We start from the raw sequence: 18,199 nt of genomic DNA, 5'->3' as shown, positions 1-18,199 counted from the left end.
CCTAAATAAGTCACTAATGCTATCATAGCTCTTAACCCGGATAGAACGTGAAGCTGTTAAAATAATAACAATGTCCCAGAATAATGACATAATAACAGGTACAGTGATTAAGATGAGAAGATGAAACTAAAGTGGAATTAGAGCTAACAAGAACCACTAAATTTTTCTTTCCAATTTTTATTTTTTTTAAATCAGTCTTTTAACTCATTTCCCTTCATAAGTTTTATTTATTTTATTTTTTATTTTTTAATTTATCAACATACACAGTTACAATGTGTCGATTTCTGGTGTTCAGAATAATGTTTCAGTCATGCATATATATACATATATTTGTTTTCATATTCTTTTTCATTATAGGTTATTACAAGATATTGAAATTTTAGAAAGCAAATGAAGCTGGAGCCAACAAAGCTGGGACCAATGTGGATCACTGGTCTTGGCAGATGGTCAAATTGGAAGGAAATCATTTTTACAGGTTTTCCTGCTCAACCAAATGGGAGGGGGCTTCACTTTCTAAGTCCTCCCCCACCCCAAAGGAATCTACAGGATAAATGTGATTTCTTCCCATTCAATAACACACCCCAAAACAAATGTGGTTCCCAGATGCAATTTTTTGAGAAAAAATTTTAAGCAAGACAAGGATTTTTCTGAAGAACTACTGATGATTAATGCTGCCTAAGCTTGGCTGAAGGTAAGAAGGGAGATTACTTTTCTTCTGGCAGCATCATATTTCTAAAATATATTTTCCCAGAAGAAGTTATTCCTACTGTATAAACCTCATAAAACATAACTACCAATAGATAAAACAAATTAAGAATCATCCTGTGTGTCCTTTTAAGCCTTTTGATTTTTTTTTCAACCATCACTAACCGAAGGTAGATACAAAATTTTATGTGCTGATTTCATAGTTTAGCTTTTTCTGAAGAAAAAAACTACTCATTTATTATAGAAATTTTAAAAAGGCCTAAATAAAATAAAAATCGCCTGTAATTCCACTGTTTGAAGATTAACACTGGTGAGATTTTTTTTCCATGCATTTTTTTTTCCATAGTGGAGAACCAGACTCTACTTACTGATTTTGGAGTATGACTAATATTCAAAGGTGGAAGACCACATAAAAAGGAGTCTGATGTCCCTCCAAAGTGGGCGATTAGCCTTCCCTGATGAAGAAATGCCCAGAGATTCTGGTCCTTCCTTACGAGAGGACAACATAGGCAATGCTTAAAAACAGAGAACATTCGAGAATCTGTCTCCATCTCATGTGCAGAGGCCAGACTCATCAAGCATCATTCCCATGGTGTTTATACATCTCCCAGGACTTCATAAGGGGTGGGATCTACAGAGCTCAGAGGTCCCAGGACTGGAGGAGCCAGAGGCACTGGCTAGCTATCGTAGTGGATTACCGTGCTGAGATCTGGGCGTTCAAAGAGCTTTACAGTCCACAATAAAAATGTTCTACCGTCCCCACCCCATCCTGAAAGTTAGGTAAAGTCTTAAGTAGCAACCTTGAATTCTGCAGTATGCTGTGTCTCAAGAGAACAGCGTATAGCACAAATCCAAAAAACTATCCTGGTGCAGTATCTTTTCAAGTATCCAAATGCCTGCTTTTCACGCTAAAGATTAAGATAGCTGTAGAGAATTCACACAAAAGCAGTCACCTAGAAAACAAAGTTTGCTTGTCCTAAAGTTTCATTAAAACGATAAAATGCAAAATGGAAATGAATTAAATAACTTCAATTTCTCATCTGACCATATCTGAATAGCTTTCACGTCATTCCTATTTGTATGTTTGGAAAGTCTCGAATGTGAAATGAAACAAAATGACACTGAAGGTAGTAATTCTTTAATTTCTAATTCTTTTGAATTAAGCTGTTAACCGTACTTTGCCCCATAAGTCAATGACAACTTTCCCGATGCAATGCTACCTGCCTCTACTGGACAGAGGCAAATGCAGAAGAGCATGAATTTCAATAGTGGATCTATTACACCATAAAGAGTAGCCATTCAAATGGAAAGGAGTTGAATGCTTTGCAAAGAAAACATTCTCCTTGAGTCATAATGATATGCTTGAATCCTGCAAGAGATAATTAATAAAATGTTCAAATGACTAAGGGCAGATCTTACCCTCTGGTGCCAGAGGCAAAACTAAAGGCAAAGAGTGAAATGAGAAAGCCAGTTCACTCCCAAGGGAAATCATCCACTCCATGGGAGGAGAGTGGCAATGCCTAATACACTTTCTACATCTAGACAAAGAATGCAAGACACTGCAAGTGTGCCCAAGGCAAATACATGGTTTAGAGAAAAATAACCCAATCAGCACTGGATCCTGCATCTGATAAAAAAAAGTCAAGGAGACTGCATGCAGAACATAACAGGCATTTTTCTCTCTGCCAGCTTTGTTCTGAATTTCAATATGCTTAATGTTTAAGACAATCTTATTCTGCTAGGTAGCAGCTTTCTGAGAATTAACTTCAGTAAAATAATTTCTTTTGTCTAAAGCATTTATTTAGATACACGCAGAAACTTTAGAGGGTACTTATGGTGATACTAAACAGTAATTCTTTGTTCCTGCAGCAAGTAATATACAAGAACGTTACCTATTGTTACCATAAAGTGGAAAACATTGTCACGTGGAGATTTATCCTGGAACCACGGAGGTTCCAGTGACATGGCTGTGTCCTTTATGAGACATCCACTGTGAGATTTTTTTTTTTCAAAGTGTTACATATTGCCTCCAATTCACAGCCTGTCCTCTATGATTTGATTCTGTAAATCAGGTGTTTACTGGCTCTAATATAATTTTTGGCTAATACTGTGAGGAACACTGGATTGAGAACGGAAAGATCTTAGGCTTTGGTCCTGATTCTACCAGTCAATAGCTGTGTGAGTTAGAAATCCAGTCTTGCTGACTCTCAGTATTTATGCCTGTGAAGTGAGACTAATAAAACCAACACTGCCTGCCTCACAGAGGAAAGATTTCAATGGGCGCCCTGTGTAATTATAAAGAGCTTGGTATCACTATGTACAACAGACCTAAAAATCTAGGGGAAAAAAGAGGGAAGGGAGGAAAGAAGAAAGGACCAATAGGGAAAGGAGGACAATGGGAAAAACAATGTTAAAGTTATCGGGACCACGCAGTATTAATGGAATTAAAAAATACATAAATTATACACCTTTTTCCCATTCCTTTTCCTGAAAATAAGACACAATGTGCATATTCAGTGGGGTTATTATATTATACATTACCTCTTGTAATACTTTTAGTTAGAGACTTTTGGAAGATTTGCCACTAGCAAGGGAACAAGCAGTACCCACATTCCTTAATTCTAAACTAAGCTCCAAAACAAAGTAGGAGACATTTTATGATTTACTTGTCATATTAGGGTCTGAATTTTAGTCCAATGGAAAAATAGCAAGGATTCGTAACATAGAAAAATATGATAAAAAAACTCATACAGGCCAGGTACCTACTGGAAATATCTAATGATTACCTAGTCCCCCTTAGCAGTCAAGAAGAGGCAGTGTCAACGTGCTAATTTCATACCAGATACTATACCAGACCTGGGAAACTGGCTAAACACATCACAAGTGACCTGTCTTCTGCAATTATGCAATCTGTTCAAAATAAGAAATACTGGTGAGGATGTGGAGAAAAGGGAACTTCTACACTATTGAGGAGGATGTAAATTGGTGCAGCCACTGTGGAAAACAGTACGGAGGTTTCTCAAAAAAATAAAAACAGAACTACCATATGACCCAGCAATTCCACTCCTGGATATATATGCAAAAAAACCCCCAAAACACTAATTTGAAAAATACATGCATCCCATTGTTCACATCAAGCATTATTTATAACTGCCAAGACGTGGAAGCCACCTAAGTGTCCATCAACAGATGAATGATAAAGAAGATAAAGAAGATGTGGTATATATATACATACACATAATGGAATACTACTCGGCCATAAAAAAGAATGAAATTTTACCATTTGCAGCAACATGGATGGAATTGGGAGGGCATTGTGCTAAGTGAAATAAGTCAGACAGAGAAAGACAAATACTGTACACCCCCTTTATACATGGTATCTAAAAAAAATACAAGAAACTAGTGAATATAAAAAGAACAAAGCTGACTCATATACATAGAGAACAAACTAGTGGTTACCAGTGGGGTGGAGAGGGGCAACGTAGGGCTCCAGGAGTAGGAGGTACAAACTACTGGGTGTAAGACAGGCTACAAGGATGTAATGTAAAACATGAGGAATATAGCCAATATTTTGTAATGACTGTAAATGGAATGTACCCTTTAAAAATTGTACTGAAAATGATGAAAAAGAAATCCAACACACACTGATGCCAAAGCCTTAGCAGGAATCAGCTCCTTTCTATTCTTTTGCAGAGCGTTTCAGGGAAAGAATTATTTTCTCAGCTTCTCCATTTCCTCCGTCCATCTTCACCCTGCACATCAGAGCTCTGGAAATAACCTGTCACCGCAGTGATACATTCTGAAATGGCCCTCTCTCCACAGTGGTTAACAAAATAGGATGAGGACAGGTCATTAACATTGCTATCAAACAGATGTTTGCTAGATAAGATTAATTATCAAAAACCAAATTACTTAGGATGGCATTTCCCCAAATGGCACACAATTCAGTTTATGACGACAAAAAACATATATTTGATAGCAATCATAGCATTATCATAAAGTCTCCTGACTTTATATTTAGATCAAAACACATCCTATATATCTTGTGTTCCTTTTCAGTGTGTTTTCCCTTGGAGTTTCAATTCATTCCTGCCGTAGGAACAGAGCTTTTCAGAGTTGGGGAGGTGTGTGCAGAGGAGGGGCAGGGAAAGTGGCTGGTCGTGGGTATACAGTTGATTTGGGATCAAAGGAAATTTGCCACAATTAGTGGCACAATGATAGTGAATGTGGATTCCACCTTTTAGTTAACTCTAATAATTCTGAATAGAATATGAAGCAGGAAGATCTAAGCAAAATGGTATGAGTTTACTTCTTACACACAACTACAGCTGTCAGTGTCAGATCAGGGGTCCTCATCCAGAGACCTAGAACCTGTTCCCAGGGAGCTTACATCCTAAAGAAAATGTATCTGAAACATTTCATAGAATGGGTAAGTGACAACGAAAAGAAACAAACTATTAACAAGACGTGGCCCACCTAATAACCGGTTCCTGATCTACTTCCTAACTTACCCTGGATTAAATGGTCTGTAGGTTTAATGACTAAATTAGACTGAAACACACAGTTCCTGAAGACAGCTGACCTCTATATTTTCTCAACACTGGAGTTCTGTCCCTTGTATTTAAACATCACTTATTTTCATCTTATTGAAACCTCATTTCTTGACTAGTCAGGCAGAAATGGGTTAGAAGCCTTATGAAATATTTAGGAACAAGGAATAAGGAGAAACAAGGAAACTCTTGAATTGCCAAGTGTTTAAGAATCTGATTTTCCCATTTTCTTTATCGTAAATCCACCAGAAGAAACTTCCATATTCGAATGCTTGGTGTTTTCTATTCATATTTCAAATTTTGTGCGTGCATGAACAGTAATCAGTACGCTCTTAGGACATTCATGTTTGAACAAAGTATTAAATAGACCTCCAGAATCTTGGTCATCCGGACTTTCTAAGTTTGCTGTTGGTACTTTTTTTTAGAAAAAAACCTTTTTTAGTCTTTACAAATTGGAATGTATATCAATATTTGTCTACATCCTCTGCAGATAAACCTCTATGTCCTTATATACAGCCATCCTACTGATAAATAAACTTCTGGGAAATGTGTAGGTGCTAGCCATCAGATCAAAGATCGCTGATTTCCCCAATACTGGTTACCTAAAAAAGTCAACTAGGAAGAGACTAAGAACTGAGTCAGATTAAATACGGAGTATGACAGTGTTTCCAGAGGAAAAACATATGATACGAAGTAAAACAACTCAATTTTATAAATAACGAGTTAAAGTGAAATTTGAGGTCAGTGAGAGAAACAGGCATTTAAACCTTAGTGATCAAACTTTCCTCTAGTTTGATGTAATCAGAAAAACCCCAAAACCAAAACCAAAAAATCCCAGCTCTCATTCTTCAATCATCACCAAACAGGAGGAGTGGTCAGTTGTTGCAGGAAAGAGATTTTTAAGAAATTAGCAAAAAGCACATTAGGGTGTCTTGTCTAGGATGTCTATGTGAGGAAACACACAAGGCCCTAAATCTATTAAATCTAGATAATTAGTGTACATGAGAATCACGTCCAGAATTTGGCAAAATTTGGATTCCTGGACCCCACCAATAGGCCTTTTCATTTAGCAGTTGCGGAATCGGTCCACAGGTTTGTAATTATAATAAACACATGGGATAAATTCATTCTGAGGCGGAAAGCTCATAAATACTGCTCCTTCATTGTCCAACACACAGCGGCACTACGTTGAAGGAAGAACCTGCATATCTGAACTCATGAGAGCATCCTTCTTTCTCATCCCCAAAGCCCATGGCCAGTCAACACCAGCTCCACGGCCGGCCGGCTCACCGAGGCAGCGGTAGGGAATCACAATGTGGGCGTGGGTCTTGCACTGCTTCCGGCCCCTCTTGCACCAGTTCTGGATGGTCACTGGTTGGTTGGCTTCCACCACATTGGTGATCTGCAGTTCAGGGTAGACCTGGGAAAACACACAAAAAGGGTAAATTGTTACCTGAGGCGGAGGTTGGCACACATAAGCATCTGGTCAACCCTGCTGTCCTCCTAAGTAAGGTATTGCTAACCCCTGAGATTTTAGCCTGCTCTCGGTGTGGTCAAGCTAAGGGAATTTAGGATAAAGAAAAAGATCAAGAACCTAACCAACCCGTTCAAAACAGTAAGCAATACAACTTTGATTTGATTTTACTACACCCATTCAGGCTATTTTTTTTTTTATTGAAGTATAGTTGATTTACAATGTTGTGCTAATTTCTGGTATACAGTATAGTGATTCAGTTACACATGCATATATATTCTTTTTCATTACAGATTATTACAAGGTATTGAATATAGGCCCCTGTGCTATACAGTAGGACCTTGTTGTTAATCTCACCCACTTCAGGCTTAAAATATTATTTTTCCAAGGGAGATAAAATAGAAAAGAAGGAGGGGGCCCTCTTACAAGCATGGGGTTATTTTCAATGCAAAGTAAACTGGTGTGAGGATGATATTCTGCAATGCCCTGAATAGATGTTACAGTAGTAATCTGGTAATATTACCATTACTTATATTCACAACCCACCCTTGTCTTCTCAATTAAGCAAACATTTCAAGTACAGGATATGACACAGAGCAAGCTTTTATATAAAAATGCTTCTCTTTATTTGAAGTAATTTACGTAAGAATAATTTATCAAAAAGTTATCATGGGTGTCATTTAGATAAAGAATTGCATTTCCTAATCTCTTTCCTTCATAACTAACTATAGCCCTTTGCTTTGATTATTGTTCTCAATAAATCATGGTGTTTACTGAGCACTTGGAATGAAATGTGAAACTTGATGAACCAAAATGTATCTGTGAAAATATCAAATCACTCCTATTTATTAATAATAATGAAGCAGAGATTTGAAAGAAAAATAGAAACATAAAAATTTAATTCTAAAACGGGCTTTTCCTTGCATGAATCATACATTTTGTCAGGGTTGCTGTTTTGTCAGATAAATACAATGAAGAGAGAAAAGCATTAGAGAACTGAGGGTGTAAGCAAGGGAATGGTTATAACGATGGGCCATGAAATCTAAGGTGGGGATATGGGGGTGGGAGACACAGTTAAAAGGCTGTAGTACCAATAAATCCTGGTGTGTGCTACAGAATTTTGATATTAAGGTACCAAAGACAATGAAGTGGTTAGAAGCAGTACTGAAGAGAGTCAGAAAGTTGAAATTAATATTTTTGGAGCAGTTACAGTTATTGGTAATTGCAAGGAGTATAATATGAGTATCATAAGGAATGACTGAAGAAGAATGATGAAGGCAAGACCACTTGGAGGAATGAAAATCAAAGAACAGAGAAACTAGAGTCTTGTAAGGATCATTGAAGTTGATATTAAAATTACTTAAGAATTATGAAATTATTTACAGTAGCCAAGCCATGGATGCAACCTAAATGTCCACCGACAGATAAATGGATAAATAAGATGTGATACATATACACAGTGGAACATATTACTCAGCCATAAAAAAGAATGAAATCTTGTCACATGGATGGACCCAAAGAGTATCATACTAAGTGAAGTAAGTCAGACAGAGAAAGACAAATATATGATATCATTTATATGTGGAATCTTAAAAAAAATGATACAAATGAATTTATTTACAAACTGGAAACAGACTCTCAGACATAGAAAACAAACTATGGTTACCAAAGGGGAAAGAGGTGGTGGGGAGGGATAAATTAGGAGACTGGGGTTAACATATACACATTATTACATATAAAGTAGATAAACAAGGACCTGCTGTATAGCACAGGGAACTATATTCAGTATCTTGTAATAATCTATAATGGAAAAGAATATATAAATGTATAACTGCACCACTCTGCTATACACCTGAAACTAACATAATATTGTAAATCAACTAGACTTCAATTAAAAAAAAAAAAAGAATTACAAAGGATGCAGTTGATGGAATGACAGAAAGCCAGGACCTAAAACCTTCAAAGACTGTGGGGGCATTCCACTGCAGTAGACAGAGCTCTCCAACAGTAGAGGAGAGGGATGATCTAGTTCAAGAGCGTGCACCTCACAGTTTGGGCTGGGGGTGTTTTAGGGAGGAGAGGGAAAGAATGGTCTGGAAGTGAAAATGAGGAAGAAGGAGGACCTCCCCACCTCCAGGCACGATGCGAGGAGGACCGCAAGAAAAGAACACCTGAGAAAGCTCCCGGGGAAACAGTGCCTTTGGGGAGGAACCAGGATTCAGAGCAAGAAGATACTGTCCACACTGTGGGTCATGGACACAAGGAATTTTGCTATGGTTGTTGCTGACATTCAGTGAAAGCTCACCATCATCCCATCTTCATTTACAATGTTGATATTTTGTTCGTTGAGGATTTTTTGGATTAATTTTGATTTTTTAAACCTTGCATTAAAATATTACTTATCTTGATTCCTGAGTGCCTCGCTCACCTCACTCTACTCCCAACCCTGAGATAAATCAGTTAAAAAAATTAAGGCACCAGGAATGAACAAAAACTGTGGTACAACCAGACAATGGATTATCCAGCACCAAAAAGAAAGGAGCTATGAAACCATGAAAAGATACAGAGGAATCTTATTGCCTATTACTAACTGAAAGATGCCAATGTGAAGATACATGTGTGATTCCAACCACATGACATTCTGGAAAAGGAAAACTAAGGAGACAATAAAAAGACCAGTGGTTACCAGGAGTTAGGGGGAAGGTGAGGTGAACAGGAGGTACGTAAAGGATTCAGGGGCAGTGAAATTATTCTATATGATACTATAATGGTGAATACATGTCATTAGACATTTGTCCAAACCCACAGAATGTACAACACCAAGAAAGGACCCTAAGGTAAACTATGGACTTTGGGTGACAATGATGTGTCAATGTAGAATCATCAGTTGTAACAAATTTACTATTTTGCTAGGGGATGTTGATAATAAGGGAGAAACTCTGCATGAGTTGGGGTGGGGAGTATATGGGAAATCTCTGCACCTTCCTCCTGATTTTGTTACGAATCTAAAACTGCTCTAAAAAATACAGCACTGATCTGTGGAGTGCGAGATAAGTTCAGTGAGGGAGGTACATGCTATAAAAACACACAAAATGGATATCCTGGCGGGGCGGGGCGGGGGTGGGTATTGAGAAAGTTATTCTTCAAAACCACTTGCCAGTAACTCAGCTCTAAAGGAAACAGCGCCTTTCCTATATTTCATTTTGTTCTTGAGTATCTTAACTCTTCAACACGTGCATATCAGTAGCAGATAAGGCTCAACTTGAAAATGCCACTAAAATTTAACATCCCCATGGCTCTTTCCTATATAATGAAAGATGAAGTGGCTTTTCATACAGGAATAGAATTCTCACACCACCTCTCCTGGTTTATGGTACCACAAAAGTACAGCATTCACAAGTCATAAACTCTATGACACTAGAGAGCTCGCCCCGAGGGACGTGAAATCCCATGCAGTAAGTGTGAGCTACTGCATTTTTCTAAAAGGTTCTAGCTGTCACTTCATAGAAATACTACCCTGCTGAGGGTTTTTTCAGGAACTCTCCGTTTTCTATAAAGAAGGACTGTGTAGGAGGCACAGTCAAGTCATTTCCTTCTTAATTCCAAACCAAAAAACCTATTTGTAGGGAACAGATTGACAAGCTAAAAAAAAAAAAAAAAATCTCTTGTTCACGTTGCATTCCATCTTTAGTTTCCTAAGGTAATATCTGGTGCAAAAAAGCCGTAACGTATTCAGTGGGTCACTTTCCAGCAGACAGAATTGCATACTGACCAGTTAAGATCAGAGGAGACAGGATTCCTCCCCTAAAGGTCACTAGCTTCACAAAGCAATGAGTCAAACACAGAATCCACTTCTAGTTCCCACCACGAAATCTAGGGCATACATGTGATTTCCTGTGCTTCGATTTCACCCTCCAGAATTTGGACAATGACAATTGTTTACAGGCAGTTGGATGAGATTATAAAATTTGAACCACGTGAATCCCATGCACAATTTGCCTACTGCCCCGAAATGAAAACGGAAGTGCTAACTTCAATCTCGTCCACCCCATTTTTGCTCTGAGATGGGGAGTTACGAATTTGAATTTGCCAAAGAGAATACAAATCTGCTGTTCTAAATTCAGGAGGTTTATTTTAAAAGGTCGGGGGAGGAACATCAAACATTAAAATAACAAAAGTGCTTCTGAAACATACCTAGTCCCAGTCACAGTGATAACCACATGCACTCCCAGTGAAAAAAAAATACTCAAGTTTCAGACAAAAATTCCAAGTACTACATCTCACTTTCTATTAGGCAGTTCCAGTGTATGACCAGAGACAAACAAGCATTTTTATGTGGTGAGACAAATAAGCATTATATGTTGAAAAAAGAGCATGGTTCATAGTTTCAGGCAAGAATAAAAATTAATTAGACACACAAATGTGCTTGTGGCTAGTTAATAAGTCCCTGACTTTTCATCATAATTGATTACAAGCATCAGCTCAATGTTTTTTATTTTCTTTGTGTCATCTCACACCTTAACATAGGAAACAAAAGACATCTGAGATCCCTAAGCTTTTTAATTGGTAGGTTTTTCAACACATGCAGGGCATGCATTGCTAACACAAGCATCGCTAACAACTTGCTATAACAGCAGGCATTAGCAAAAGCTGACTTCTATGTGGCCCCCTTCCTTTTCTAAAATGCTTCCTGTGTGAATCCCAATGAGGAGTAACTATTTTTTGATTATTAAAAAAAATGTAGATGACTACAGCTATTAATAAATACTTAAAGCAGAAGCAGACCCAGGCTTATGTCAGTTACTTGAAAAGCAAACCGTCCTCAGTTCCAACAAACCTTCCTGAACCACACAGGGCAGCCACTGAATAAATACACACACTGTGCTCCCAACACACTCTTCCTAAGACCCTCACACCCCACTTCAAACGCCCAGGCCCATTAGGGTCCTCTCACGTAGACAAACCTCCTCCACCCACAGTGTAACAGAATGCTAGTCCCTCTCTCCCATTGCGGGAACGCTTTATGGTATTTATCGCAGTGTGCCTCACATTTGGGTTAAGTACATCTGTGTACCGCCTCCCCGGTGAAAATACACTTTCCAAAGGCAGGAAACACAATTTGGCACCCGCCCGCAGCCTCCCCGTGGCGCTCCACATTTATGAACGTTGGTTCGAGGCTATCGGGAGGCTGCCAAGTTCCCTGCCCCTCCCTGCAGCCAGCACTCCAGCCCCCGGTCCCCTGGAAGGGTACTCATTAGGGACCATATTTTAACTCTGCAGTTCCGGCCCCGTAGCTCATTACAGCCAGAGGAAAGCAAACTGTAGACTGCATTCTCTTCCTCAAGCGTTTTGAACGAGCACATACAGGCTCTAGTTAGATGACAGGGGATGGATACAAGACTAGCAGGAGGGGAAGTCGCAGCCAGGGATGGTGCTGTCAAAACCTAGGGGTGGGCGGGAACCAGGAATCTGGAAGAGGCAGCTGGTCTAGGGAGGAAAATAAGAAGATGCACGGAGATGAGATGCTAAGATGAGACAACTGTGTACCCGAGACAGAGACAGACAGCAGATGAGACCCGGACCACCTGATGACCTGTAACTCCAGGGAGGTGTGCCACGTCTCCTTTAATAAGCCCCCACTTAAAATAAGCTGCTCTGGTAGCTTTATTTTCCTTCCAAATGAACAAAACTCAAGAAAAATGCCCAGCTCCAAAGATGGTTCACTAATGTTCCCTTCGATCTCTGCATCCAAAGCATTTTGTCCGATTGCTTTTATCTGATCACCGACCACTTTCTACCTCCTATTGCTCTTATGTGGCTTCCTGCCCATTAGGACACACACTCCTTGAAAGCAGGAACAATGTGATTCATTTCTGTGTTCCCTCCACAGGGGTCAACTTGGTGACAGCACAGTAAGTGCGTGATCAATATGTAATGCTTAAGTTCAGAATCCACTAGATGTAGGGAAATTCAGTAGATACAAAGCTCCCATTGGGTATTATCAATGCATCTCTTAAATAAGATTATCTAAAGAGTATGGTATTATAGTTGGATTATAAGCTTTTGAGAAAAGTAAGCATCTCAGTGCCTTCCAATACTGTTCTTCCAAGTATGATGTAGCAATTTAGACCAATAATAGCATCCTGTATAAAAAGCAGTAGATTACTGCTAATAAATGTTAATAAATACACAGCTGAGGAAGAAGAATTAGAAGCCAGGCTCTCAAGCTAAGGGGGCCCATCTGGCTGGTCCAGGCATCTGTCACAAGCAGCCTACTATTCTGGCCACAGGAACATGTTTTATCTCTGAAAGCAAACCTACCAGTACATAAATTAACTTTATTTTTAAAATGAGCCGAAGAAATTTCAAATACTAAGAGCCAGGAAAGGTAAAGTAGAAACAATCTTAAATCCATATTAGGAGGCTGTAGTTGGAAAACTAACTGGTTTTCCTCACTACAGAAAACACCTTAAAACTTAGTCACCATCAGAACATTTTCATTCTGAATTTAAAAAATCTAAAGAGTCTCTCTCTCTCTCTCTCTGTCTATCCAAATGGGAGCTATATTAATCTCAGACAAGATGACATTTAAGTTGTTAAATACCCAAAGCAAAAAAAGACACTGATGATATTTAAGAAAGTCAAGAACATATAGTTATATATACAGAAATATAAAAATATTTCTCTAAGACGTATGCTGTTAGAGTGCTACAAAAACTCTCCTTTATTCCCAATATTAAGGACAAATAGGAGAACCCTCAGAGCATCCTTTTGCATCTGGCCACCTGGAACAAAGGATTAATTAATGCCCAAAGTCATATTTACACACAATTAGGTTCTAAATGACCAAGCAGGTTCCGAAGAACACAAAATCAAATGTGGCCAATAAAAGGCTAAAAACAGAGTTTGTGGTCAGGGAATGGGAATTGCTACTAATTCTGAAAATAATTTGCTTACTGTTCTTTCTAGTCTTTCAACTTTTGAAATCGATTTTTGATCGGGTTCTCCAGGATATTTCTTTCTTGAAAAAACATGCTGGAAACCATGCAGTGTTAATAAAATGGTATTTTAAACACGTAAGTCAGAAGTCAGTAAATAACATGTGTTGTTTAATTCATCTTCATCAATTTACAGACTGCAAAAGGGACAAGCAACACATCTGTCTGCACATGGGCTTGCGAGAAATAATGCAGACTCTGAAGGAGGTAAGGTAGAGAACTTGGATTCCAGACATCCTAGAATAAGAGTAACTATTGGAAATGATAAGCACATGGGGCTTTCGTTATACTATTCTTTCTACTTTCACATATGCTTGAAATTTTGAATTACAAAGAACTAACAGTTAAAAAAAAAAAAAAACTAGCCCAGTGGAAACAAAGTCAGATTTCTAAATTTACATTACAAGTGAAAAAACAAAACGCAAACAAACCAAACCAAGAACTTAACTGTAAACGCATGATGTCAGCTAGCTAGCATGTCTTAACATACGCATGAAACAAAAAAAATCAAACTATAGTAAAATGGCATAGAGCTAGCCGATGGATCATGGGATATTTTCATCCTGTGAAAGTTTTTACATATCAATTTCTTGCTCAAAGAATACAGCCAAGAGGCCAAAAAGAAAAATATATAATTGAGGGTTTACTATATGCCTGAATCATTACAAATGTTTTATGTGTAGCAGGTCCTGTAAACCTCTATCAGTTGGTAATCGCTCCATTTCATCAAAGATGGAATTGATGAAGCCAGAACAACAAAAGTAAGTGACATCTCTGAGCACTCAAAGAGTGTATTAATTCTAAGTTTTAAATGACTTCCACTCCAGTGTCCAAACCGAAACAAAGCATGTCCTAGAGCATATATTTCTGTTTCTGGATGAAAATAACATACTCTTTCCTCTAAGGTTTTCTGGAATACGAAGAAAAATCATACCTGAAACTGCTTCGCAACACAAATTCTTGGAATAATGGGAGATACTGGAAACAGTATCTAATTTAATTGAGAAAGAGAACTGGAAACCAAAAACATTCTCTGATTACAATTTCATGAGGTGCTGGGAAGTACAGTAGAGCTGATGAAACACCACTGCAATACTGGGAGGTCTGAACAGCGCTGGGGTTTCACAATGATGACCTTACGTAGGAGTAAGGGACACAAAATGCCGCAGGGCGCTAGCCTGTTTCCCAATAATCTGGCCCAAGTCTGTTTCTCACACTGGATACAAATATATTCTCATATACATACATTCATTCTCAGAGTTGGAAAATATTGTCCAAGAACCTTGTTGGATATGTAAGTTACTCTTACGCTAATGTGCTGAATGGAAAAACAAATGAGGGAGGAGGGGACACCAAAATAAACAAGACAAGACAAGAATGTGGAAACACAAACAGCTGTGTCCACATGTAGCCAAGATGCTCATGCTCTCTGTCAATTTATGGCTGACTTCCTTATTTTTAAAATGTCCAAACTATACAAGGTTATTTGTTATTGGTACCTCAATAAAGCTAAAAGGAAAAAAGAAAAAAATATACTGCAGGAAAAACATTTTCGATAAATAAATATAAAATAAATACATAATAAGCATAAAAAATAAACATGCCAAATCTAGAAGTCTATAGTATTACTGCAAATACGTTATAATTGAGGATGCATTTAGCAAAGAGCTAGACAGGAACCAGGATAAATGTCAAATCAAACATTAATTTGATTAAATGATAATGGGGCGGGGGGAGAACCAAACTGGTTTCATCTCTTTTACTTCTGAATCCTATGGTTTGTGCAAGCAATCTTTATAAATGCACAAGACCAATAACATGCAAAATATATCTATCCTCATGTAGAGGTAGCTGGATACCTCTACTCAAAAACTATTTCACTTAATAAGAATTTTTGGATCTTTCAAGAATCAAACCACAACGCATAGGTGCCTGTCATGCGTGGGTCAGTTTTAAGCCCATAAAAGTGGACAGTCCATATAGCAAAATAATAATGGCCAAGAAGGTACCACAGCATCTACCATACGGGTGTGTCTACAAAATGTCCTCAAAGCTAGTCAGATTAAAACAATCACATATGCTGGGTTTTTTTAAAATTAATTTTAACTTCACATTACTATAGAATGAAAACATCAAGGAAGACAAACAAGTTTTATCTGGGAGTCCCTGCTGAGTTATATATTTTAGAGGAGAGAGTTAGTTGGGCAAAGGACATGGCTTTGTTCACTCATCCAACAGGCCATCTTTGTTTGGTTCAAGCAGTGGTATGCTTTGTTTGGTGATCCCGCTAATTTATAGACAAAACAACAGTTCATTTAGAGCAAGAAGGTTAAAGAAACAGAATACATATTGTGAACTGTGGAAAGAAAACACTTTGGAAAAAGAAAGTATACTCACAATCTAATGGAAGAGACTGTAAGCAAAGCCACATTCACCTGTCTAGGTTTCCCAGTTGGACATCTGTTCCAGGGCTTGAGGCTTAACTTGTTCAAAACTCTCTCTTAGAGACCTGCTCCCAATGTGAGTTAGCAGAGCCATGGTCACCTGCTCTAAGCCCCTACCTCGCAGGAGGTGCTCTGCATGTCAGGGAGCCTGTGTTTTAAGTTCTCTCCCTGAAAGAGGAGGAAGAACAGTACTGGGACTTATACAGTTTCTTGTTTAATCAACAATGTTTAACTTTTACAACGGTACCTCTATCCTCCTATCATAAAAGGAAGCCATGGTCTAAGTTTGGTTGGGCAACTTTCCTGGACTGCTCAGGTGTCAAAGAGCAAAGGCTGCATGTGAATGGAGGTCTGATAGGGAAGCCCATGCCCCCCCTTTTCTACACTTAACCCTAAGGCTTCCTTATAGCAGCATCTTGGGGCCTGGCATACCTGCTCATCTACACAACAAGGATGGGCAGAGTGATCTTTCCCACCCCTTTCCCACCAGCACCTTAAGACTTGAATTCCCTTCTCTCCCAAGTCCAACTTACACTTGGATACAGGCTAATTTTTCCAGAAGTGTCTCAATCAGAAAACACTCCTGTTAAGAACAGTCCCTTAGCCTTTAGTCATCTCTAAAATTAGATCCCAAACCCCAGATTACAATCAAGATCCTTTACTTTACGTCTTCATTCCACCTTTTCAATCTCCTAAATTCTTTTCTCAATTTATCTAATCGTATATGTATAAGCTCCTTCTGTGCAAGAATGGCCACTCAGCAACACGCGACACAAAATCCTCTCCTGAACCAGTAAATACCTGCTCAATTTGCCTAAATTAAATTTGGGAATGGAACAGGGTTCTTCAGATGAAGAACTGAAGTACACTTGCAATTTTTTCTTTTCCTAACCTAAAGCCTTTGATTTAAATAAAACAATGTTTTGTTTTGTTTTGAAATTTCATTTCATTCAAAAGAAAAGGGATAACAAAATCTAGAAATTCTAATTTTTCTCCCTAGACCTGATAATGTATGTTTCAAGGGGAAGAGTATCTTAATTTTGATCTATGTGTAAGACTCTTAGGTGCCTTAGGCCAACGTCTGGGTTATGTAACAGCTCGTGAAGGCGAGTGGCCACTTCAGGCTGTCACATGATGACTCATTTATATGGTAATTTTCAAATTGCTCCCATGATGTTTCCGCATCTCCTATAGAATGAAGAAAAGGAAATTTTTTTTTCTATCAAAGGGACCACAGAGGAAAATAATCATTAAGGGAGTGTCTGTTGTGGTCATCTATTACTGCACACAAAGTATCTCCAAACTTAGTAACTTCAAACAGTAAGCATTTCTTTCCTCACACAGTTTCTGTGGGTCAGGAATCCGTAAGAGGCTTAGCTGAGGGACGCTGACTCTTACGTGGGTGCAGTCAAGATGTCAGCAGGGGCTGCGGTCAAATGAAGGCTTGGCTGGGCCACAGGATCCACTTCCACGTGGCTGAGTGGGCACAAGTCAGTGCCGGCTGTTGGCAGGAGCGCTCAGTTCTGCAGCAAGTGCACGGCTCCATGGTGCTGCTTGAGTGTCCTCATGCCATGGCAGCTAGCTCCCACCACGGCAAAAGACGTAGCGCAAGACAGAAGCCACACATCTTTTATGATCCAGCCTCAAAAGTCACACACTGTGATTTTTCTGAAATCCTGTTGGTTACAAATGTCAGCCCTGTGCACAGTGGGAAGACACTACATGTGGATGTAAATACGAGAAGGGAGTCCAGTACTGCTGGGAGCCATCTTGAAGGCCAGCTAACACACAATAATTTAGAATTTCTCACAATTCCGTGAGTCAGCTGAGCAACTATCCTTCTTCACATGGTGTTGTCAGCGGGAGGACTGCAAGGAAGGCTGCTGGGTCCAACCTGGCCTTGCATACGTGGCTGCTGGTTGGTGCCAGCAGCTGGCTGGGAGGGCAGCGAGGGCTAGTGAATGACAGCCTCCATTTTCTTCCACTTGGGCTTCTCCCATGGTTGCCTTCTCAGAGCACAAAAGGAGA

General features: G+C 38.9%; 1 protein-coding gene across 6 annotated transcripts in view; it reads right to left on the bottom strand.

The window, feature by feature from the left end:
- APP (amyloid beta precursor protein) overlaps positions 1 to 18,199 on the bottom strand; it is a 259,837-nt gene that overhangs the window by 179,186 nt on the left and 62,452 nt on the right. For all 6 annotated transcript variants that reach the window (XM_032476915.1, XM_032476919.1, XM_032476923.1 and 3 more), the window contains exon 3: positions 6,546 to 6,675. In XM_032476915.1, coding sequence (XP_032332806.1) covers positions 6,546 to 6,675 — 130 coding nt within the window. The remainder of the gene's footprint in view (positions 1 to 6,545; positions 6,676 to 18,199) is intronic.

The sequence above is a fragment of the Camelus ferus genome, chromosome 1 (assembly GCF_009834535.1).
Source record: "Camelus ferus isolate YT-003-E chromosome 1, BCGSAC_Cfer_1.0, whole genome shotgun sequence".
Classification (NCBI taxonomy): Eukaryota; Metazoa; Chordata; class Mammalia; order Artiodactyla; family Camelidae; genus Camelus; species Camelus ferus.
The sequence above is the reverse complement of the archived record's forward strand: the minus strand, read 5'-3'. Positions and strand labels throughout refer to the sequence as shown.